Below are 25,203 nucleotides of genomic sequence, written 5' to 3' on the forward strand. Positions count from 1 at the left end.
TCCATTCTTCTTGGCAAAATTGCTCAAGCTCTGTCAAGTTGGATGGGGACCGTTGGTGAACAGCAATTTTCAAGTCTTGCCACAGATTCTCAATTGGATTGAGGTCTGAGCTTTGACTGGGCCATTCTAAGACATTCAGGTTCTTGTTTTTAAACCACTCCAGTGTAGCTTTGGCTGTGTGTTTAGGGTCATTGTCCTGTTGGAAGGTGAACCTTTGCCCCAGTCCCAGGTCTCTTGCAGACTGAAACAGGTTTTCCTCTAGAATTTCCCTGTATTTGGCTCCATCCATATTGTCCTCAATCCTGACCAGTTTCCCAGTCCTTGCCGATGAAAAGCATCCCCATAACATGATGCTGCCACGACCATGCTTCACCGTGGGGATGGTGTTCTCAGGGTGATCAGCAGTGTTGGCTTCGCGCCACGCATAGCGTTTTGTGCTAAGGCCAAAAAGTTCAATTTTGGTCTCATCAGACCAGAGAACCTTTTTCCACATGTTTGCTGTGTCTCCCACATGCCTTTTGGCAAAATCCAAATGGGATTTGATATGGGTTTTTTTCAGCAATGGCTTTCTTCTCGCCACTCTTCCATTAAGCCTAGCTTTGTGGAGCGTCAGGGTTATAGTTGTCCCATGGACGGTTTCTCCCATCTCAGCTGTGGATCTCTCCAGCTCCTTCAGAGTTACCATTGGCCTCTTGGTTGCTTCTCTGACTAATGCCCTCCTTACCTGGTCACTGAGTTTTGGTGGATGGCCTTCTCTAGGCAGAGTGGGTGGGAGGGAATGTTGAGGCTCAGCTGACCCCAATCAAAAGACCAGACCTCTGATGTCAGCTGACCCTAACATTAGCTCCATGCTTTTTACTGGGCTTTTAACCCTCAGCCTACCCCCTAAACCCAATGTCCCTTTTGTCCCTTCTTGGGGCTCCTCTGCTTCGGCAGTAGCACAAGCCCCAGGCTTGCTGTTGGCGATGCTGGCAACAATACAGGGTACTCCAGCAGTGGCAGTGCTGGCAGCAATTCAGGGTACTCCAGCAGTGAAATGGTTACAGCCACAGAATGTCTGGCAGCGAAACTGCCTCTTGTAGTAACAAAAAATCCCTGTGCGGTGATGTGCAGGCATCCTCGGGCGGTAATGTTCAGGCATCTCCCGGCAGTGACGTCCAGGCATACCCTGGCGATGGCGAGATTGCAGCCCTAGGCAGTGCAGGACAGGGCAGGAGCGGTCCCTATGGAGGCGACTGCAGCAGTGGACCCTCGGGAGGAGACAGTGCCCAGAGAGGGATGAGCTGCCTACCCGAGAGCCAGAGGGGGAGGAGCTGCCTTCCCTAGATATATATATATATATATATATATATATATATATATATATATATATATATATATAGAGAGAGAGAGAGAGAGAGAGAGAGAGAGAGAGAGAGAGAGAGAGAGAGAATAATAGATGGGCTTCAGTGAGTGAGCGAAAATAATTCCATCTTGGGTTTCTGTGACATTATAAATTATGAGACCAAAGACCGTATCCATGTATTATTTTTTTTATAATACATGGATACCCTTGTGATGCTAATATTAAAGAAGATGAGGTTCAGCAGTACAGTTGGTTTTTTTTTAAACATAGTGTTTCAGTGCTGTACAGATGTTCTATGTCTTTATCCGTTAGTGTTTCAGCTTTAGTTTGATGATTGCCTTTACCTTGTTTTAATTTCCCGTTCCTCCCCAGTTTCTCTGAGATACGAATGTACCAGCTTTACATCTTTTTTTTCTTTTCTTTTTTTTTAACTTATTCTCATTTTGTTGATCATTAATGAACATTTCTGTACTGTGGGTGTTGTCAAGTGGTTGAAAACGAGACATTTTGTGTTTGAATTGAAAGTGATGGTTTCGAGGAGTTGAATAGGTCAAAGTTCAAGTATATTTTCCTCTAGAGGAATTACCACTTTTTGACATCACTACTGTGGTATTATGCCTTTTTTTCTTGAATGGCTCAGGATGCAAATATAGCCTTCATCCACGTATATATATATATATATATATATATATATATATATATATATATATATATATATATATATATATATATATATATATATATATAATAAAGTGTTTCCAATCCAGCACCGGTTATTTAAATACAGTAATGGGTTCAGTTTAGAGACTTGTTATGTTCTTATTGTCCACTAGGTGGCATCTGTGTTTAAAATAACATGATCTTTACGGCAAGAACACATTTTTAGGTCTATTACATCAGTTTGAACCTATTAGAAATACAATATAAAAAGCATATTCTATGTTAACTAACACAATACCACATTTCATACAGAACCGTGTCTAGTATTGTATTATACATCTTAAGTATGTTTGATCAAATATTTAAAGACCCTCGCCATGGGGCTGCCACTTTTCAGGACTGGACTTCAGACTGGTTCAGCAGACTTGGTTAAGCTGGTCAAAATAAATAAATAAATAAAAATAATCAGTTCAAAATGACACCGTTTTTGTCACTCTCTTTACTATACAGTTTGTCTGGCTTGACTTTTATATACCTGGGAGCCTAGTACGTGGCCAGTAATTGGTTTTTTTTTGTTTTTTTTTCCAGATTCTCGTAATATTAGCTGGTCACCAGCGTGAGCAATGATAATCTCTTCTTTTTTTATTGGTGAAATATATATTTTCAGCTTTACCAGGTGAAAAGGGATACTGTGCTCACATATCGACACTGTATGTTGCGTATGTGTGAGCTGTAGAACCAAATACATTATATTACATAATATAATAATTTGCATTTATGTGACGTGATTTGCGGCTTCCGTTCCACCCGTAGAAACTGTTGCTAAGTTGACAGGTCACCAAGGTAACGGGACGCGGCCTGTTTTGTTGTTTCTCTGTCGCAGTGGTGCAGTTATTGATAGATCAATGTTCACAATGTTTTGTGTCTAACTTCTTCTTTTTTGTTCTTTCAAATAAAATTTAAATCGTACCGTTAGGTTTTGTCTGGTAGCTTTTGTATATAAAAAAAATGTCGGATATATTGTGTCAGTGGCTCAATGTGGAGATCAAAATCTACATGCGTGGGTGAGTTGTTTTAAATCTTGCCAGTGCATTTTAAACACATGTTTTAGCAATTAATTGCAACGTTTATGTTTATTTGATAGCGTTTTTTAGTATCGTTAAGACCGTTACTTTAAAATAATTAACTATTTCAACTACTTATTAATTAAATTATGCATACTATATGAATTGAAAGTCGATGGAAGTTTATGAATGGATGCGTGAAGAAAAGGTCGGCAAAACTATTTGATTGCAATTGTTTTAACTATTTAAACACTAATCGTATAAAAAAAGTCCAATCCAACCTCGTAGTACAGCCACAGTGTCACACATGGTATATATGATATACAGTATACACTGTATGTTGTGTACGTGCGACCTGTAGAACCAAATATACTCTGTTATACAATTGAATATTTTTATAGAACTCAGACTAGTGTGTGTGTGTGTGTGTGTGTATATATATATATATATATATATATATATATATATATATATATATATATATATATATATATATATATTTTCCCCTCCAGAACCAAACTCATTTGCAAAAGACTTTGCCACAGGCTACTTGATTGGTGAGATTCTTCACAAGTACCAACTCCAAGACGACTTTGATAGGTTTTCAAAAAGCAGGTGAGAGATCTGAAACGACAAATATGAACTTGTTTATATTCTTAATGTAATCTGTTACTGTATTTGCTTGGGTTAATCACATTGTAATGTATTTATTTATTTATTTATTTTAATGTACTTAACTGATTTGCTAGCTTGTTATTGCTTTGTAATAACATTGACTGTAGGTTGCTATGACTGTAGGTCTGTCAGAAATACAACAAATGATTGAAGTTTATGTCCATGTTCATGTGAGCTGCTGAACCAAATCCGAGGAACCTGACTATGGACCTTTATTATAATATTCTTTTCCACATGACGTTTGGCATGCTTTTGACACTAGTAATTTGTTATCATGTCCACTGCTTGATATTAGTATAAGATTCATCCAGAACTCTGCTGCCCGTCTGGTGTTCTCTCTGCCTCGCTTCACCCACGCTACTCCACTACTCCGCTCGCTCCACTGGCTCCCGATCACCGCTCGCATCCAGTTCAAGACTCTTGTACTAGCCTACAGATGCCTTGACCAGACTGCACCCAGCTACCTCCAGACCCTCATCTCTCCCTACACCCCCACTCGACCTCTCCGCTCCGCCTGCACTAGAAGACTAGCTCTACCTCCGCTACGCTCCCCTGCCTCCAGAGCCCGCTCCTTCTCCACCCTTGCTCCGCAGTGGTGGAATGACCTTCCTACAGATGTCAGGACTGCCCAGTCCCTGACCACATTCCGGCGCCTCCTTAAGACTCACCTCTTCAAACAGCACCTGTAGAACTCCTCTGTTTGTATCCTGGGACACTATCACCCTTCATGTAAATGTGCTTTATTTTGCTCTTATCTGCCCCCTATTTTACTGCATTTAATCCTGTACTTCAGAATACTGTAATCTGCCAAGTGTTTAACCTGTAGTATTTTGTATTTAATCATATCCTGATGTAACTATCACTATTTAATAATATCCTGATGTAACTATCACTATTATCTGCTGTATTATTGAATTGTGGTTTGTCACACTTGTACTCTGTTTGAACAAAAGTTATTGTATTTCTTGCTCTTATTGTATTACTTGTATTGTAACACTTGAAATGTATTTGCTTACGATTGTAAGTCGCCCTGGATAAGGGCGTCTGCTAAGAAATAAATAATAATAAAAAAAATAATAAACTACAAACAAAGTAGTACTAGTCTTTCTTATCTCATGTACAGGACAGCTTATTCCAAACTCAATAATTTTTCTCGTATGGAACCAACACTCCACTTGTTGGACATTCCTTTTGATCTGAACATTGCCCAGGCCATCATGACAGAGCAATATGGAGTTGCAACTCGGCTCCTATATCAGCTTTACATTGCACTGCAGAGGAAGAAAAAAGCTAGATTGACTGGAGTGGCAATGGAAGCTATGCGACCAGCAGCACCAGCAAACCTTCAGACAATTGAAAGTGGTATCTATAAAGAGGTGGGTGTGGAATGATTAGTAAAGTTAAATACTTGGAAAACACCATCTTAAAAACATCTGTAAATAACATGGCTATGCAGTGATGAGTGGTAGTGGTTCAGTTAATGCAGGACAATTGCTAGCGGTAATACCAACCTATCTGCCAAAGTAGAGGAAGTATTGTTGTATCAGTTAAATATTTGTGGCCAGGAATAGTCTACATATATATTTTTTGTAGATTACACATAGTTTAAACAGTTAAAAAAATGAAATATTGTATTGTTCAGGTTCTCCTAGACACTGAAAAGGTTAACCTAAGAGCAAATCTGCCAAACTTGGATTCCCCAAACTATTTCAGGGTTGTATTATATTGCCTATCCACTAAATCCTCTTCCACTTGCAACATATGTTGTGTAAATCTAAAATCTTTAATATAAATATACTGTATGTCAAATATACCTGTACCAGTAACTATTCTATTTTCTCCCTTTAGCTCTTAAAAAAAATAGTTCCCAGAGAGGCAGATCTGAAACTTAAGCAAGTGTCACAGAGGTATGAGCAGAAAAGGAAGAAGACTGAAGAAAAGGTTAACCTTGCTCATTATGAAGAGCTAAGGAAAATCCAGAAAATGCAACAAGATCTACGTTTACAGGATATTGAAAAGGTAACAACCGCCACAGCCACCCCATGCATCTTTTCACATTCCTTTTTAATAATTGACATTTCTAAACTATAATTTTGTTCTTATGGGCCATTTTAACTTCTCATGTTACCAGAACATGTAAAAGCTTATATATTGTAAAATATGAACAAGTTTTGATTAAGATTTCAAAAACTAGACTGATGTAACATTTAATACCAAAACAGATTCTGAGTAATAGGCATAATGCACTTGTGAAGAAAACATAATATTTCTCATTGCAGTATACTATAAATATAAAATGGTTTCAATCACAACTTGGATCACAAGAGGATATTGCTTTATTCAGCATTACGTTATAAGTTTTTAATTTCTGTTTCAGCATCGCCTAGTTAAAAGAAGACAGGGTGAAATTATGGCAAGGATACAGGCAGCTATTGTTCAGATTCCTTTTTTTTATTTTAAATATGTGACCGCCATGGGAAACTTTCATCAGAATACCAACTACAAAGTGATACAAAGCTCCCAGTTTACAGTACATGTATTACTGGTCGTTTTGTACATTATGTTTATTTAAACATGTACATTATAAAGAAGGGTCAAATGTGAGTTGTTTTTCAGCCAGTACGTTTCCTATAATTTATGAGCCCATAAGTGTCTAATAGTTTTTTTTCACCCAAACAGTTCAGTTACCTACCCCATACTAGATCAGATTTTTTTGTGATATTGTAGGAAGTGTACAATGAAATTAGCCACTTTGAGAAAATGAGGAAGAGGCTGTCTCCCTCTGGTGGTAGCAATGCTGCACAGGGGTAAGTGAATACTTTATATGCAAGACCACTTTCATGCTCTCATTCAGGTGTGAAAAAAATATCTAAATTGCATTTAGCCATAATTTAAGGCAATACAGTTTTCTAATTGCATGCCAGGGGAATAAAGTACAGACTAAACCATATTGTATGTACTGGATTTTATTAAGATCCTTCTGATCCCGGGTGCTATGAGAGGTGCTGCAAGCCTAATTTTAGTACATTAATAGAAATTAACAAATGTGCCATCAATAAAAAATGACTTGTATGCATTCCACATTACTTCAAGATGCCACCATAGTAGTAATAGTAGTAGAACTTGAGAATTTAGTTTGTGGATGGTCCTTTCAAAAGCTGTACATCCAGACAATAAATATAGTAGGTTTGTACCATAAACAAATCATTATTTTCCTAAACCGTTTATTATAAACTATAAAATAGAAAGAGAATACCCCATGAATGTTCAGAAAAAGATATTCAAGATAGATTTCTCAGCACCTGTTGTATTAAGAATTGTTAATACAGATTTAGGATGGTTTCAGTAGTCAATACAAACACTACATATCAGAATACAAGCCTGGGTCCAGAGTTGTTGCTTTTCAAGGCAAATCACACTCTTAAAAAATGAACATCCACATGTACACACTTTTTATAAGACACATATAGAGATATGTAAAATAAACAGACCATCAATAATCTCCTGTGTGAAATCTGTATTAAAATTTGGTAAATGAACAAACTCTTATGAACTTCAAGTAATCCATTACATGAATTCACTGACCATTTGACTAACTAATAGGTTTCAGTAATATAAAGAATGGAACAGAAGTCAGTCTAATACAGTAGTTGCATGTGTGTTTTTCTCTGGTTTTTAGCATTCTGCAGACATCCTTCCAGAGTGAAGGGCTAAGCTCAAAGTATGTTTCTCCCAGTCCTGAGGAGAAGACTCATGCTTACAAAGAATATATCCTGAAGATCCACAGACGGCTGGAGGAAGATGCAGCTGCCAGAGAACATCGAGAGAAGCGGAGGAGGAGAGTCCTGCTGGAGCAACTCAAAGCCCATGAGGCACAAGAGGTAATGTACCTACAAGTCCTGGATTTAGAGGAAGGATTGTGACCAGTTTTCCATATTAATCATCAGATCTCATCCTGATCCCTATTCAGATTAGATTTTCTTATTTTACAATGCTGAATATGTCATCTGTACATTTCATTAATCTGTGGCTATGTGTAATGTCTTGCAGAAAAAAAGTGTAAAATTTAAACTGAAATTTGGACATTTCCAGATTGATATTTGTCATGGTTGCTTGTCATATTCATAAGGATGACTATATAAGGGCCCATGTGAAATGAGTTCTCCCATAAATACAATAGTCAAATTTAGCTAATTCCTACCAGTTTAGGTAAACCATAACCAGGAGAGTAAACCCACAAGGACATATCCAAAAAACAATTATACATAACCCCTTCCTTAGATTCATATTTTCCTTTGGTAACCAATGCTAATTGGATCTCTCCTACTGGCTTCCAAAACTCAGGCATTAAAGCTACAGTACGCCTGCATGCAGACTATCCTGACAATTCTAAGTACAAACAGCAGCCCATGTTTGTGGTTGGACATTTTAGGCAACCTGCAGCTACAGTGAAAATATGTTTGACTGTGTTTCTAATTCTGTTTCTTCTCTCAGGAGGCATATCGGGAGCAGCAGCTTGTTAACCGCTTAATGAGACAGTCCCAGCAGGAGCGCAGAATGGCAGTGCAGCTCATGCATGCTCGTCATGAGAAGGATATCATCAGGCAGAACCGCATCATGAGGGAAAAGCAGTATGAGGAGAGGCGGCTGCTGGACTTTCAGGAAGCCCTCGACAGAGAAGCGGTACATTTCAAAGCTGGTTTTATTCACTATTTCAACATTATGATTGATTAAAACATAAAAACAGCAGAATACAGTATATTTTTTCTACCTGGTTTATATACTTCAGAAAATGACTTAAGCACTAGAAATCAGTGATCAAGTCGGGGAAATTCATAGCCAGTTGTAGGTGTGTCATAACACATGAGTTAAAACCAATTATGCTTCCCCATAATTGTCTATGTATGTCATGTAAAGCACAGCTGAGGTGACATTTCAATTATTGACACTTACTGTCATGAAAGCTTGAGCCCTGCTCTCAAAAAATAACTCTTTCAGTGGACTACAATGATTATTTCAGAAAAAATAAGTTAAATGAAGAGCTTTTAGTATAATAAGTGTAATGACATTGCTGTGACGTTTTCTTCTGTGATAATGGAATTCCCTTGTTTAATAACTCGGAAATGTCATTATTATCTCGTAACATGCCACAGCAATACCATTATCCCTTAAATATAATCCAGGTCTGGGTGCTACATGTAGAGCACATTCTCAGTGAAGAATAGAAGGTGGCCTTGCTATATGAAGCTCTGTGCTTCCTGGAATTAAATAAAACAAATACCAAAAAGATATATTAACTTGTTTCTAGGTAAGGACCTTTCTTAATTTCACTTGTTTCTGTGTTTTATTTGTTGTTAAAGCTTCGTAAATAGATGCTATTTTTAAATTAAGAACAAGCGATTAACAATTGTTTTCTAGTCCAGTCCAGTAGTCTAATGTTTTGGCCCTTTCATTCATCAGTGTGATTTAAAACCTGTTCAGATAAAAACAAACGTTGTTACGCATCGTACAATCAAATTATACGTAATACAAGTTTTAAGAATACTTCAAAATACTTTTATCTGTCAATAGCTTCTCAATTTTAACAAACATATTTGAAAACAAGTAGAAATGGAAATCTAATTGGTGTTGTTTCAGAACAATAGTTTGTTAATTGACATTTTGTACTTTTCTAAGGCACTGGTGAAGCAGGAAAAGATTGACTACATGGAACAAACTCATAAAGAAACTGAACTTCATGATGCGATTGCTGCAGAATATGCAGAGGCTCGTTACAGAAAACATTTTGATATTTGCCAGGATGTTTTGAATCAAATAATTGACCTGGTTACCAAAGCTGGAGAGTATCGTGAGCTGACTCACAAGTAAGTGTTTACTGTATTTATAATTAGCATGAAATAATTCAACATAGCTGCCAAGCATAGACTCCTAATTCATTCATTACCCTGGTCAAACTCATCCAGCGTAACCATAGTGTAGATGGATTTCTGTACTAGCATAGGCTTTAGTTTGAACATACAGTATATTTTGTGTGAAAGACATTGTATAACTTTGGATAGTTGCACAATGATATACAATTGTCTGAAACTACCTTTCAGCTAAACAGAATATTTTGCTGGTTTCTCACTTTTACCCAGTTTCACAAGTAAAAAAGAGACAACCGCCAAGAAAGCTCCATGATTACTAAAATCTTATTCAAATATGTGATATTTGGTAAACTAAAGCTTGTTTGCTGTGAATTAAGGAGGGGAATTTGTATTTTTATCTCCATCGTTTATTACCAGCTAAGCTGATGCGTGAGTGGAAGGAGCTATTTTATAACAGAAAGACATTGTATGAAAAAGCCTCTGTTGACCCAATCCCATCTGAGCCTAACCCTGAACAGCTGCTTGAACTTGAAAAGCTGCAGATCCTGGATGACCAGGATTATGAGGAGTTCCAGGTAGGGTTGGAATAATAATTGTTTATCATGATATTATCAATAATGTGTTTAGACTTTAATATTTATTGTACTGAAATTTTTGTATTGATTTATCTTATTATAATTTCTTATAATAATATTGTTTGCTACAGTCAACTAAAGCAAAAAGTGATCAATGCAACTACTACAAAGTGTTTTTTACCCTCTAGTGCTTCTTGTAAACAACTTGTCTTTAAAGAGATGCTGGGGAGTGGGAGGGAGTGTAAGTGCCCTGTAAATAAACTGGGCATCAGCAAATTACTTTAATTCAATCCCCCTCTATTGTGGGAGAGCCAACAAGTGAAAAAGCAGACAGAAAAAAAGAGAAGGTTTGGGAAATGAAGATAATTCTGATTATCACGATTTTGTGCCAATAATCGATAACTGAACATTTTATTTTCGTCCAATATCCGGCGATGTAATGCCTACTGTCCAAAATAGAACATTTTTTGTGTGTATTTTATATTTTCCACCCATAAACACACATACACTTGTACAATTATTATTGACTGAAACTTACACACTGGAGAGTGGAGACTTTAAATAGAAGTATAATATTTAGGGTCCTCATAAAAAAATAGGGACCCTGTGGCAGGGCGGCGAAAGCCAAAATGTAAAAACGTATATATATATAGGGTTGGCAGGGAGGGGGTTTAAATCTTCCCTCCCAGAATACACATGAGAATGTGGCTGGAGCCTTAATTGAATGATTGATGGTTAATTAGTCTCTGTGTTTAGGTGAGTGTATGTATGTATATATGTATGTATGTATGTATGTATGTATGTATGTATGTTTTGAGAACTATTTAATGAAGGCAAATGCCCAGCCAGAGCAGCAGTGTTAATTCTTTTGTTTGAACCTGTTATTTTGGCCACTGTGCTTTGTTTATTTGTGCCTATTTTGTTTGTGTTTAATAACGTGCGCATACAAGCTTTAACTTCAGTTCCTAGGCTCTGGGTCTCATTCTTGATGTTATCCTTCTATATATGGTGTGAGGGTGAGATAGCGCCACCCTGGAGACTCAGAGCAGGACTGCAGTTTAAAAAATAAAGAAAAAAAAATGGACCTTAACAAAGACTGGGAAAACCAGCAACAGTGGTGGGAAGCTGAAGGGGCTCCGTGGTGCGGAGTCTGCGGGGAGTTTGGGCACCTCAGGGAAGAGTGCCCCTACGAGGGCCCCTGCTTCATGGAGGCATACCATCGGGATGAGGTTGAGTCCCCTGATGAGTGGCTCCGCCTAAGGCTGAAGACCAGCTGCCTGCCCGAAAGCCAGACGGGCCCCCCTGCCTCCCAAGGGATGGTGGCTTAGACACTCTCCTCATAGGCCTAGAGGACCAAGGTTGGTGCCTCGCCTGTTGAGAGTTTGGGCAGGCAATGGTGTGCTGCCCCCTTCAAGGTGAAGAGGTTGCCACCTGCCTGAAAAAGGAAGAGGAGGAGGGGGATGACCAGGAGGGGGGTAAATGTACAGACGTGCTCAAATTTGTTGGTACCCTTACAGCTCATTGAAATAATGCTTCATTCCTCCTGAAAAGTGATGAAATTAAAAGCTATTTTATCATGTATACTTGCATGCCTTTAGTATGTCATAGAATAAAGCAAAGAAGCTGTGAAAAGAGATGAATTATTGCTTATTCTACAAAGATATTCTAAAATGGCCTGGACACATTTGTTGGTACCCCCTAGAAAAGATAATAAATAATTGGATTATAGTGATATTTCAAACTAATGTGTTTCTTTAATTAGTATCACACATGTCTCCAATCTTGTAATCAGTCATTCAGCCTATTTAAATGGAGAAAAGTAGTCACTGTGCTGTTTGGTATCGTTGTATACACCACACTGAACATGGACCAGAGAAAGCAAAGGAGAGAGTTGTCTGAGGAGATCAGAAAGAAAATAATAGACAAGCATGGTAAAGGTAAAGGCTACAAGACATCTCCAAGCAGCTTGATGTTCCTGTGACAACAGTTGCAAATATTATTAAGAAGTTTAAGGTCCATGGAACTGTAGCCAACCTCCCTGGGCGCGGCCGCAAGAGGAAAATCGACCCCAGATTGAACAGAAGGATAGTGCGAATGGTAGAAAAAGAACCAAGGATAACTGCCAAAGAGATACAAGCTGAACTCCAAGGTGAAGGTACATCAGTTTCTGATCGCACCATCCGTCGCTTTTTGAGCGAAAGTGGGCTCCATGGAAGAAGACCCAGGAGGACTCCACTTTTGAAAGAAAAACATAAAAAAGCCAGACTGGAATTTGCTAAAATGCATATTGACAAGCCACAATCCTTCTGGGAGAATGTCCTTTGGACAGATGAGTCAAAACTGGAGCTTTTTGGCAAGTCACATCAGCTCTATGTTCACAGATGAAAAAATGAAGCTTTCAAAGAAAAGAACACCATACCTACAGTGAAACATGGAGGAGGCTCGGTTATGTTTTGGGGCTGCTTTGCTGCGCCTGGCACAGGGTGCCTTGAGTCTGTGCAGGGCACAATGAAATCTCAAGACTATCAAGGCATTCTGGAGCGAAACGTACTGCCCAGTGTCAGAAAGCTCCGTCTCAGTCGCAGGTCATGGGTCCTCCAACAGGATAATGACCCAAAACACACAGCTAAAAGCACCCAAGAATGGATAAGAACAAAACATTGGACTATTCTGAAGTGGCCTTCTGCGAGTCCTGATCTGAATCCTATCGAACATCTATGGAAAGAGCTGAAACTTGCAGTCTGGAGAAGGCACCCATCAAACCTGAGACAGCTGGAGCAGTTTGCTCAGGAAGAGTGGGCCAAACTACCTGTTAACAGGTGCAGAAGTCTCATTGCGAGCTACAGAAAACGTTTGATTGCAGTGATTGCCTCTAAAGGTTGTGTAACAAAATATTAGGTTAGCGGTCCCATCATTTTTGTCCATGCCATTTTCATTTGTTTTATTATTTACAATATTATGTTGAATAAAAAAATCAAAAGCAAAGTCTGATTTCTATTAAATATGGAATAAACAATGGTGAATGCCAATTACTTTTGTCAGTTTCAAGTTATTTCAGAGAAAATTGTGCATTCTTCGTTTTTTGTGGAGGGGTACCAACAAATTTGAGCACGTCTGTATGCCCCCCTGGGATGACAACTGAAAGTGCAGTCCCATGGATTAAAAAAAAAAAAAAGCAGAGCCAGAGAAATCCCCTCCATCAAATCGCACCCTGGGTGTAATAATAATAATAAACAATGCAGTTAACTGTACAGTACAATACATTTCAGTGTAGCCCACTATTATAAAATACCAATATAATCATAGGCGTCGACTTTAAAAATCTCACATGCAGCAGACAAAAACAATAATATTTAAGCCCCCAATGTTATAAGAAACACATATTTACCTAAACTTGTAAATAAACTGATATTGTGCAGTTTTCTTAAACTGGGTTTCCAGTCCACTACGTTTTTAGGTTGTGCTGAAGCACCACAAGTGCAGCCTGCCTCATTTGGCCACCAAAAAAATGTAATGAAAAAAACAAAAACCCAGATACAGCGTTACACAATTAAAAAAATAAAAACAACATTCCATAAGAAAGCGCTGTGTACTATCCTTGTATTATTTGCTAAATATTTTTGATTGCATATATACAGTATTTATTATAAACCTATTATACACGTACAGTACATATATAATATATACAAGCATTCCTACAGAACCGTAGCTTCAGCAATTCTGATCCTTACAGTCTACGAACTGATCTAAAATACCAGCACTTTAGGTTAATTAACCAGTCAAAATGTTTAAAATATTGGTAGTAAATCTACAATAGGCTTTCCTACTCGCCCACATTTCTCACGGGCAGCAGTGTGGAGTAGTGGTTAGGGCTCTGGACTCTTGACCGGAGGATCGGGGGTTCAATCCCAGATGGGGGACATTGCTGCTGTACCCTTGAGCAAGGTACTTTACCTAGATTGCTCCAGTAAAAACCTAACTGTATAAATGGGTAATTGTATGTAAAAAATAATGTGATATCTTGTAATAATTGTAAGTTGTCTTGGATAAGGGCATCTTCTAAGAAATAAATAATAATATTATTCTTATAATGATAATAATTACCTCAATCCCAATTCCACAGTGAAAGTGCAGCGCTCTCACCAGTAGAATGTGGTTATATCTATATCTATATATATGTCTTAGTGAACGAATTTGTGAAACCAACAGTTTTTGTTCTTTTTCATGTTTTTGTTCTTTTGTTTTGTTCTGTGGTCGCTCAAGCCTGGTGCTGTCAGTAGCCCGCAGCTATATTCATTTAATAAAACAACTTAACTATAAAGCACTTTATATGAGTCAAATGTCAATCTGAAACATTGAATGAATGGTGTCACATAATATATATATATATATATATATATATATATATATATATATATATATATATATATTTTAAAAACACTGAATGAAGAGGTCTCTAAACCCCTTGTACTGCATGCTTATCTTTTCCTGTTTGGTCAAAGAAGCTTGCTAGGGCTACTTCCAGGTCTCAGCTAATAAAGGATTGCTTGGTACAGCCTTTAGTTATAGTAGGAAGTTGCACAGGGTTACGTCACAAACAGAATCTTCACGGCTTTTGGAGATTTTGTTTTTTAAATGATAAAGATCATCAGTGAAATATAAATTAAGAATAGCGAACACATAACAACAAAACTCCAAATTCCATTTTTTGAAGCTCTGCAGTCCATTATTGTACTAATTCTCTATTTTAAGCACAAGAAACTGTTGTATATATAAATAAAGAAAGCAGAATGAAAAAAACAAAAACCCAGATACAGCGTTAAAAAAATATAAACAACATTCCATAAGAAAGTACTATCCTTGTATTATTTGCTAAATATTTTTGACTGCATATATATTTCTTATAAACCTATTATACACGTACAGTACATATATAATATATACAAGCATTCCTACAGAGCCTTAGCTTCAGACTTAAAACACTCAAACTTTTGTTTTGGGGGCCCAGGAAAGACCCTAGTATTTAAAGTGTGATCATTTACAACAGACATCTTAACTGCTTGGTATGACACGTTCACCGCAGAGCACATAATGCTTATGTACCTTTCACCCACATCCTGCAAAAGCAGGTACTGGCACTGAGACAGGAAGAACTAAGCCCCTTTTTTATACTTAATCAGCAGGAGTCACAGGTTCTAGATTTCATCTGAGCTTTGGTTTAAACATTGAATAAAAATGATCATGTCAATGTAGACACGTTCAAATCAGCATGAAGTTTTAACATCTACTCTCGTGTAATGGAAATCATGAAGATCTGGATACGTCCAGTGACTGCTGTGAATAGTGCAGCTGGCAACAAGGGAAAGACCTTGTGACAGCCTGGAGAGACAGCTGACAGGAGGAAAGAGACCCCATTGGGGCTGGTAAGGGTTAGCTACCCTTGTCGGCAGTATCCAGCTCTGTGTTTACAGGATGCTGGAGACACCCGCCCAAGGCTTCTAAGAAATTAAAGAGAAAAATACCCCTAGAGTCTGCGAGAGCGGGGGCGGAAGATGACTCAACGTTGGACAACACGGTTAACGACTTAGGAACGGAAACGGATATGAGTATGGAGAGTACTTCACAAAAGACTAGTTCAAGATCTGCAGTTAACAAAGACATGGAACTCCAGGTTTGTGTCTGCGGCTGGAGCAAGGCGACAACTGTCAGGGGTTTGAAGATTCATCAAGGGAGAATGAAATGCTTGAGGGAGAAGGGACAAGGGCCTCGCATTGATCAGTACTTCTTACGAAGTCAGTCAAGTCAGTCGAATGAAATCCAGCGACAGGAAGCAAACCACAGTTCGCAGGATATCAGCACCCCTGTCATAGATGTGAGGAGGACTTGCATGGACACAGTTAGTGATGAACCTAATGATCCTTGTGAACCCGGTCAGACAAACCAGCATAAGAGAGAAAAGAACCTCAACGGGCACAAGCCTGGAGTTAAATGGCCAAGAGCTTGTGAGAAAACTGCATGGGACACAGTAAACACAGATCTCTGCGTTGCATTGGAAAGATTAAGTGGAACAGTTGAAAAGAAGCTGGATAAATTTGGGGACATCATCTACGCATATGGAAGTGAGAGGTTTGGAGTTGAAAAAAGGAAGGAAAAAGTACAAACTATTCCTGGAAAGTCTAGACGGCAGCAGGAGATTGAACGCTTAGTTAGAGAAAGGAGACAGCTGAGGAACCAATGGAGAAGAGCAGAACAAAGTCAGAAGGAGGGACTCAATCTCTTACAAAGGGTCATAAAAGATAAGCTTGCAACATTGCGCAGAGCTGAGCGCCTACGGAAACGCTACAAAAAGAAGGAGCGTGCGAGAGCTAACTTTTATAAAGACCCATTCAAATTTGTAAAGAAGTTATTCACCAGTGAGAAGAATGGCACACTAAAAGCATCTAAGGTTGAGCTGGAGAGATATTTGGAGGAAACACATACAGATTCAAAAAGGCAGGAGCCTATGTCAATTCCGTCAGACATCCCACCTATCAATCCACCAGAATACCAAATGGAGGACTGTGCACCTAAGTGGAAAGAAATAGAGCAAGCTGTGAAAAAAGCAAGGGCTTCATCATCTCCAGGGCCTAATGGAGTTCCGTACAGAGTGTACAAGAGTGCTTCAGGAGTTCTACGAATTCTGTGGAAATTGATGAAAGTGGCATGGGAAAAACAGGTTGTACCAAGAGCATGGCGCCGAGCAGGTGGAGTCTTTATACCTAAAGAAAAAGATTCTACAAGCATCAGTCAGTTTCGTCCCATTTCCCTATTAAACGTAGAAGGCAAGATTTTCTTCAGCATTATTGCTCAGAGATTGTCAGCTTACCTATTAAAGAACTGCTTCATTGACACTTCAATACAAAAAGCGGGCATTCCAGGTTTCCCAGGTTGCTTAGAACACATCAATGTGATCTGGCAACAAATTCAATCAGCTAAAAAGGAGAGGAAGGAGCTCCATGTGACATTCCTGGATTTGGCTAATGCATATGGTTCAGTGCCACATGAACTACTTTGGGCAGCATTTGATTTTTTCAGTGTACCGATGACAATAACAAATTTAGTGAAAGCCTATTTTGGAGATTTGCAATTCAGTTTTTCAACTTCAGAATTCAGCACTACATGGCAATGCCTAGAGGTTGGAATAATGGCAGGATGCACCATTTCTCCACTGGCTTTTACCATGGCAATGGAAGTAATCATTAGGGCATCAAAATGGGTAGTAGGAGGAGAGCGCTTGGCTTCTGGAATGCGACTACCACCAATTCGAGCATACATGGATGACATGACAACCATGACTACAACAGTAGCCTGCACTAATCGATTATTGGGCAAATTAACCAATAACATTGAATGGGCACGAATGCAATTCAAGCCCACTAAATCAAGGAGCATCTCTATAATTAAAGGCAAAGTAGTAGATAAAACATTCTTCATTAATGGTGAGGCAATACCAACAGTGTCTGAGAAGCCAGTGAAGAGTCTTGGGAGATGGTACGACGGGGATCTAAAGGACACAGTTCGTGTGGGAGAAGTTAGACAACAAGCAGTGGAAGGGTTGAAGAGCATAGACAGCTGCGCTCTACCAGGTAAACTAAAACTCTGGTGCTTTCAGTTTGGTCTACTGCCGAGGTTGCTGTGGCCACTGACTGTGTACGAGGTTTCTTTGACAACAGTAGAGAAGCTGGAAGCTTTAATCAGTTCATACATCAGGAAATGGTTGGGAGTTCCACGCTGCCTCAGCAGAGTGGGACTTTATGGTAAAGGAATACTGCAGCTACCAGTCTCTGCTCTAACCGAGGAGTTTAAGTGCGCCAAGGTCAGACTGGAAATGACATTAGTAGAGTCACGCGATAAATGCGTAAGGGAGGCAGCACCTGTGTTGAAAACTGGAAGAAAGTGGGCGGCAAAGAAAGCTGTGGAAGATGCAAAGGCTGCCCTTCGGATTGGTGATATCATGGGGCAAGTTCAGCATGGAAGAGGGGGTCTTGGTTTCAGTTCAACTCCTCCTACATGGCACAAGGCGGCCCCAGCTCAAAGAAGGAAGCTGGTAGTCAACGAGGTGCAAAAGCAGGAGGAGAGGATGAGGTGTATAAAGGCCATTTCCCAGGCCAAACAGGGAGAATGGATGAGATGGGAGAGTGTGGAACAACGCAAGATTGGCTGGCAAGACCTATGGTCAATGGAACAGAGCAGGATCAGTTTCCTCATCAGGTCAACATATGATGTTCTCCCATCACCACAGAACCTAAACCTCTGGGTAGGAGAGGATCCCTCATGTCCTTTGTGTTCATCACCTGCAACATTAAGGCACATTTTGACAGGATGTAAGGTGGCTCTTAGCCAAGGACGGTTTACTTGGCGCCATGACCAGGTGCTGCGATGTTTGGCCTTAGCATTGGAAGACAAGCGTAACATGACCAATAAGTTGCCACCTGTTCCATCAAAACATTACACACAAAAGACAACATTCCTCCGCCCAGGAGAGCAACCACCAAGAAAAGGTGTTAAAACCAATCCTCGCCCAGGACAACTGGAAGCTGCTAGAGACTGGAATATGCTGGCAGATGTTGGTCAACGGCTTATTTTTCCACCTGAGATTGCCACCACTAACCTTCGACCAGATATTGTCTTGTGGTCTGGATCAGCACGCCTTGTTCACCTGGTAGAGTTAACAGTGCCATGGGAGGACGCTGTAGATGAGGCGTATGAGAGGAAGAAACTGCGGTATGCTCAACTAGCCACTGAAGCGGAACAGCGAGGATGGAGAGTTCGGGTTTACCCAGTGGAAGTGGGTTGTCGAGGATTTGTGGCACACTCTACAACCCGGTTTCTCAGAGACGTCGGATTCAGTGGCCAAGAGTTGCGTCGCACAGTGAAGAACTTATCTGAAGCAGCAGAGAGGAGCAGCAACTGGCTGTGGTTGAGACGGAAAGATTCTGGCTGGGGACAGGTAAGTAAGCTGGGCTGAGTTGAGTGGGGGACGGAGGGGGGTGATGCTGGGACGCCAGAATCACCGTCGAGCCCTCTTGAGGTGTCGTGGGCTAGTCGACGAAACACTGAGGATGGAAGGTGCCCACTTGAAAACCCCAGAGATGTACCCTACTTAGCTCAATCCAGACGGTTGTCATGCTGATGCGCTGGGGAGGCCGCACTTTGGTTGATCCCCGGAGCCAGCATCGCAGCCGTTGTGTGTGCTGATGCGCCAGGGAGGCAAAATAAGCTGATCCCTGGAGCCAGCATTACACTTCAGCCATTAACACCAGACAGAAGGATATCTACATCATCATATGGAAGGAAACGTAAATGGATGGAGACGCATATGGATCACATTAGTTTACTGTAAAGCTACGTCTTAGTTGGTGCTTATCTTGGCGAGAGCCAAGTTCAAATCAGCATGAAGTTTTAACATCTACTCTCGTGTAATGGAAATCAAATCATCACATATATGCAAGCACTTAAATGCACTTATTGTGAAGGTTACAGACATATAAATAGGAATTAGTTTCCCTGATTGCAATAACTTGAATGTGGTCTATTGTCTCAATTGTTCTGTTTCCATAAAATTTTACATTTTAAAGAAACTCTGTAATCTGGTAGACAAACATACTTTCAAACTCAGTATTTACATACACCTGACTTCCACAGGAATGAGTTCAACTGTGCAAATTATTATTACTTATGAAAATATTATTCTTACTTTAGACCATGACTGGGGAATGGGCCCCATCTGAAGAGTGTGAAGTAAAAGAACCTCCGGCAAACAACAACATCCTGGGTCATGTGATTCGCAGATTGTTTGACATCATAAATCCACCCAGACCACCAACCCCACCTCCTGAATTCCCTCCTTTCTCACTGAAGGCATGTGCTATGGGAAAACTGTTTGCTGGCAAATCCACCTGTTTGGCTAAAATAGCAAGAGGTATGCTAAAAACATTTTCCTAAAAAAAATGACACGGCACACAGTATAGTATGGATCTTTAATTGTCCCAATACAACCTCCAATTTGTAAGAAACATAAATCAGAAACATAAATCAGCGTCACTACCTTTCACATGATTCACATGATTCTACTGACTGTTTCTCTTTACTCTGAATGTATCACCTTTTGAACCAGGCCAGATCTCTATAATGTTGTTTACTGTAGGTGAGTATGTCTAAAACAACTTTGATAAGTTGCAACTCTTTAAATTTCAAGTTGGTGGTTGAGGCACTCTAGCCATCACCCCCTCTAAATTAATTTTATAAGGTCAAAACTCTTCAATAGGGCAAGTGGAAGCTGAATGCATGACTAAAACTGTACAGTTAAGTGTACAAAGTCCCGTCATTTTTGTAGTGAATGTATGGTAAATAATAGTCAACTATAGTAAAACAAAATACAAATAGTAAACTGAAACATAGCTATTAGACTTTTCTAAATACTGAAACATTACAGATTACTAATATAAGCAATATTACTGAATTCACTCTTTATCCCTCCTTGTTGTCATTTTACTCATTTCTCTCACTATGATTACTAATAACCCTCATTCTTGACATGCCCCGCTCCCCAATTTTGATGAAAGATACATTGCTGTTGCTGTTTCATGGCATTGCATGGTTTTCATTATCAATCACGTATAGATCCCTGTTTGCTGAAGCATCTGAACATGCCTATTTCTTCAAAGGAAAGGGGCTGCAGATAAATAAAATGATCTTTGTTATTTTATCAGCTCACCACATCCAGATTCTGTCTTCTGACTGCCTAGTTCAGGAAGCTGTAAAAGCCTTTTATGACAGTGAAGAGACAGAGATCATAACAGAAGAGAAGGAAACTAGAAAAGAAAACCAGGTCAGTTGTGTACAAAAATACTCCTACACGTTTCAAACTAACATGATTTTCCTGTTTGCCGTGTAAATAAAATGTGATACCCCATGGTGTGTCGCTTTACAAATGCCATCCTTCTGTTAAAGCATTTTAAAACCAAATGACATGTTCATATCATCTTGTGGTTTATGATCAAGTTACCAAACTCAGAACGTACCTAAAATGAGCACAGCTGCCCAATTATTATTATTATTATTATTTTTTATCAAGCTTCTCCTACTTGTTTTAGAAACCACAAGGTTTACATAAAATGTAGTTCCCTTTCATGTACAAAATGTAGACCCAAAACCTGAATAAGATATAACAAAACTGCTCAGCCGACTCTATGATGCAGTCATGCTCGCCCCCGAAGGTATAAATGCCTGTGCGCACAGATCTAGGCACCATTTTTCCTTTCAAGAACTGACCTGACAGGAGAGCAGGGTTGGGGTCAATTCCGAATGTGTTGGTAAACTCCAATTCAATTCAAGAATTGGAATTTGAATTTGAATTGAAAAAATCTTCAGGATACAGAATTTACCAACAAATTCCAATTCCATTCAGAATTGACCCCAACCCTGCAGGAGAGCCTATTCAGACAAGTACTTTTTACCTTTTCTGCTATAGATTTTCGCATTTATTGTGTTTCCTATGAAGGAACTGTGCTTGCAGAGTCAAAAGTGCTATTCAGCCAGTGCATTCGCCACATGGCTGGGCAGCTTTAATAATATTCTGGTAGCCTACCAGTCTTATTTAGTGAGGTCCCTCTCTAATAGCCACAGGCCCTCACCACCACAACTGGATGAGCTGCACCTGGTTAATAAGAACCTGCTCCGTCTGTAAAAACTGAATGGGCAGGCTGTAGGTAGAAACCTGGCTGCACTTGTACATGCACGCAGGCAGCTTTCTCAGGCATGCATGCCTGATGGGGAAAAGCATGCCCCTATTAAACCAGGGCATACCTTTGGTCCTGCGGTGGACGAGATGCTGCAGCGCTCTCACCGAGCTCGGGAATCCATGAAGGAGCTGGTGCACTTGCTTCCCAGTGCGCAAACCAGTGACACCAGCAGCCTCAAAGACCGACACAGCCGGCTCCACCAGCTGCCACCGGTGGTGTTCAAAACCGGTGCAGAGACAGAAGCCTCAGGCCAAAACAGAAGCCATGCAGAAACCTGAGGAGTTTGCTGCCAAGGGACTGGTGGATCTGATTCAGTGGTTTGAAAGCCGTGAAGTGAGAGTCCATCAAACATATAATAAAGTTGCAGAATTAATAAATACATACCGAGCAATGACACAAGAGGTACACAGCACAGACGCCACAATAAACAAACTATGTGTAAAAACCTTCCATGAGGTTTCTGAAAAACTGACTAATTACTACAACCCGGATCAATGCAAAAAGAAACCATGTTTTTTTCAACCAGCTCATAACTTTCTGATGGCAGTAAAGATATTCGACCCACAATAAGTGTGTAGTTTGGATCTGGAAGCCCTCCCATTATATTCTATTCCAGGATTTGATGCTGACTGTAAATCAGAAATGGACAAATACCTACCATGTGCAAAAGAAAATGGCAGTAGAATGATAATTTTGGATTAAAGCTGAATAATTATTTCCCAATTTAACACGAAAGGCTAAAGTGTATTTGTCAGTTGTTACCAATTCTGTAGATGCTGAAAGAAGTGTTTCTTCTTATGGCCAAGTTTTTACAGAACAACGTCAATCTATGAAAGAAGGCAGGGTTAACCGACTGACGATGCTTAAGTTTAATAACAACATTTAATGCATGGGACATTTTCTTTCATGAAACTGTAAGTGACACTTAACGTGCTGCTTGCGAACAACCTTGCATTATTATTATTACTATGTTATATTTGTAATAGATATGTTACAGCAATGATGTTATGAGTTCAGTATTTTATATCAATTGTTCCGGGAATCAGTGCTGTTTTATGTGTTTCTACTAGTAAACTGAAACATTTCAATTATTTATTTACATATTCTAAGAAATAATATCGAATAAGACGTCTTAGTAATAAAGGGATGCATGACTAAATAAATGTCCGTAGCTGCTGCTGCCACCTAATCAACACGCCAATACGCATTAATAGAATGACTAATTGAGATGATTAAAGGAATCGGGAGATTATTAATCAATAAGTGATTTAATTAAACAGACTACATGACCTCCCGGTGGGAGGAATGAAGTGCAGCCTAAGAAAGCAGGTCGCGTAAAACGCAGGGCCCTACTGATACAGTTCTTAAATTGGTGACGAATAAAAAATAACTGAGCGTTTGTGCAATTCGTAATTTTATTGGATGCAGAGCTCCAGAAAAAAGATGGTTGGGAGGACATGCTATACTATACAGGGCATCGTGGTGATTGAAGTTCTGCGCTGGAGATGACCTCATAATTGAAAGGAATAGAAAAAAACATGCATGATAAAAATAGCCAAAAAATAACCAAGCCACCAAAGACACTAGACGCTTTCAAAACAAGCCAAATTTGGCTGGAAAACCACCAGCCAATCTGGCAGCACTGATCAAGGGGGAGTAGCCCAAAAGTCACATGCGAGAGACGCATGCATTACCTATTAAATGTTTCAATGTACAAGTAAAACGTGAATTTGTGGGGCTCCCGAGTGGCGCATCCAGTAAAGGCACTCCACGTGGAGTGCAGGATGCACTCTATAGTCTGGACATCGCGAGTTCGAGTCCAGGCTATTCCTTTGCCGACCAAGGACGGGATCTTCCAGGGTGCGGCGCTCAATTGGCCGCGCTGGGTGTCATCGGCTCACCGCGCACCAGCAACCCCTGTAGTCTGGCCAGGCGCCTGCGGGCTTGCCTGTAAGCTGCCCGAGAGCTGCGTTGTCCTCTGACACTGTAGCTCTTGGGTGGCTGCATGGTGAGTCCACAGTGTGAAAAAAAGCAGTTGGCTGACGGCACACGCTTCGGAGGACAGCGTGTGTTCGTCTTCGCCCTCCCGAGTCAGCGCAGGGGTCGTAGCGGTGAGCTGAGCATAATACAATAATTGCCGATTCCAAATTAGGAGAAAATAATAAAAATAATTGGCAACAATTCAATTTATATTTAAAAAAAACAAACAAAAAAACGTGAATTTGTGTAATTTGTTTTAAAAAATCTATATTTTAATTGCCGTTCTGGTACTTTAATATGTAGGACTATACCACTGTATGTAAGGTTGGTGGTACCGACAGCATATTTTACTTCAGCCTTACATAAACAACATACCGCACGCAATGTCTGATGCATCCTTTTTAGATTTTTTTATTAAGAAATGATTCCACACATGTGACTTTGCTTTGAGGAATTTAAGCAGCTCAAAATCCCTGTGTGCTCCTGCCATATCTTCTTCTGTGTTGGCACCGCTCGCATTACGAGTTCTCGTGGGAAGTGATTATCTTGCGAGATAATAGCTGACATTTTCCAGTAGCCTTTCCCTGAATCAATTGAACCAAGAATACCGGGTATTGTTGTTCAAATACCGGTTATTGTATTGCCTGATGAATATCGCAATATACCGGTATATCGGTATTATAGAGCACCCCTACAGTACACCTGCCCGGTTTGACAAACTGGGCAGCAGACCTCCTCTCAAGGAGAGTTCCCAGCACCCCAGAATGGAGGCTTCACCCTCATTTGGCAGAGATTCGGGAGAGCATGAATCGACCGACTGTCCCCTCTTATTCTCCATAACAGGAGGCGGGGACCCACTGGCAATAAATGCCTTGGCACGCCAGTGGCCGAGCCAACTGTTATATGCCTTCCCACTGCTAGCCTTGCTCCCACTGTGTCTGGAGAAAATCAGGCAGGACCAGGCTAAGGTGCTCTTAGTAGCCCCTTATTGGCCTAGGAGCCTCTGGTTTTTAGCCCTGATGGAGCTTCTGAGCGGCCAGCCATGGAGACTGCCCAAGCACCACGACCTGATCAGTCAGACGCGGGGGACCTTATGGTATCCCGACCCATCGAGCCTGCAGATCTGGGTCTGGCCCCTGAATGGCTGTTTTTGAGCCATCTGGTTCTGCAATAGGGTTACTGACACCCTGCAAAATGCCAGAGCAGCATCCACGCGTTCCCAGTATGGGTACAAGTGAGGCGTCTTTCAGACGT

At 40.1% G+C, this 25,203-nt stretch overlaps 1 protein-coding gene across 1 annotated transcript in view; it reads left to right on the plus strand.

Moving 5' to 3' along the window:
* The first annotated feature begins 2,590 nt into the window (after window positions 1–2,590).
* LOC117409157 (sperm flagellar protein 2-like) overlaps window positions 2,591–25,203 on the plus strand; it is a 46,052-nt gene continuing 23,439 nt past the window's right edge. The window contains 11 exon segments of the mRNA XM_058985423.1: window positions 2,591–3,065; window positions 3,582–3,684; window positions 4,868–5,120; window positions 5,593–5,763; window positions 6,472–6,551; window positions 7,424–7,625; window positions 8,239–8,427; window positions 9,421–9,608; window positions 10,018–10,186; window positions 19,928–20,147; window positions 20,938–21,056. Coding sequence (XP_058841406.1) covers window positions 3,014–3,065; window positions 3,582–3,684; window positions 4,868–5,120; window positions 5,593–5,763; window positions 6,472–6,551; window positions 7,424–7,625; window positions 8,239–8,427; window positions 9,421–9,608; window positions 10,018–10,186; window positions 19,928–20,147; window positions 20,938–21,056 — 1,746 coding nt within the window. The 5' untranslated portion in view covers window positions 2,591–3,013.

The sequence above is a fragment of the Acipenser ruthenus genome, chromosome 2 (assembly GCF_902713425.1).
Source record: "Acipenser ruthenus chromosome 2, fAciRut3.2 maternal haplotype, whole genome shotgun sequence".
Classification (NCBI taxonomy): Eukaryota; Metazoa; Chordata; class Actinopteri; order Acipenseriformes; family Acipenseridae; genus Acipenser; species Acipenser ruthenus.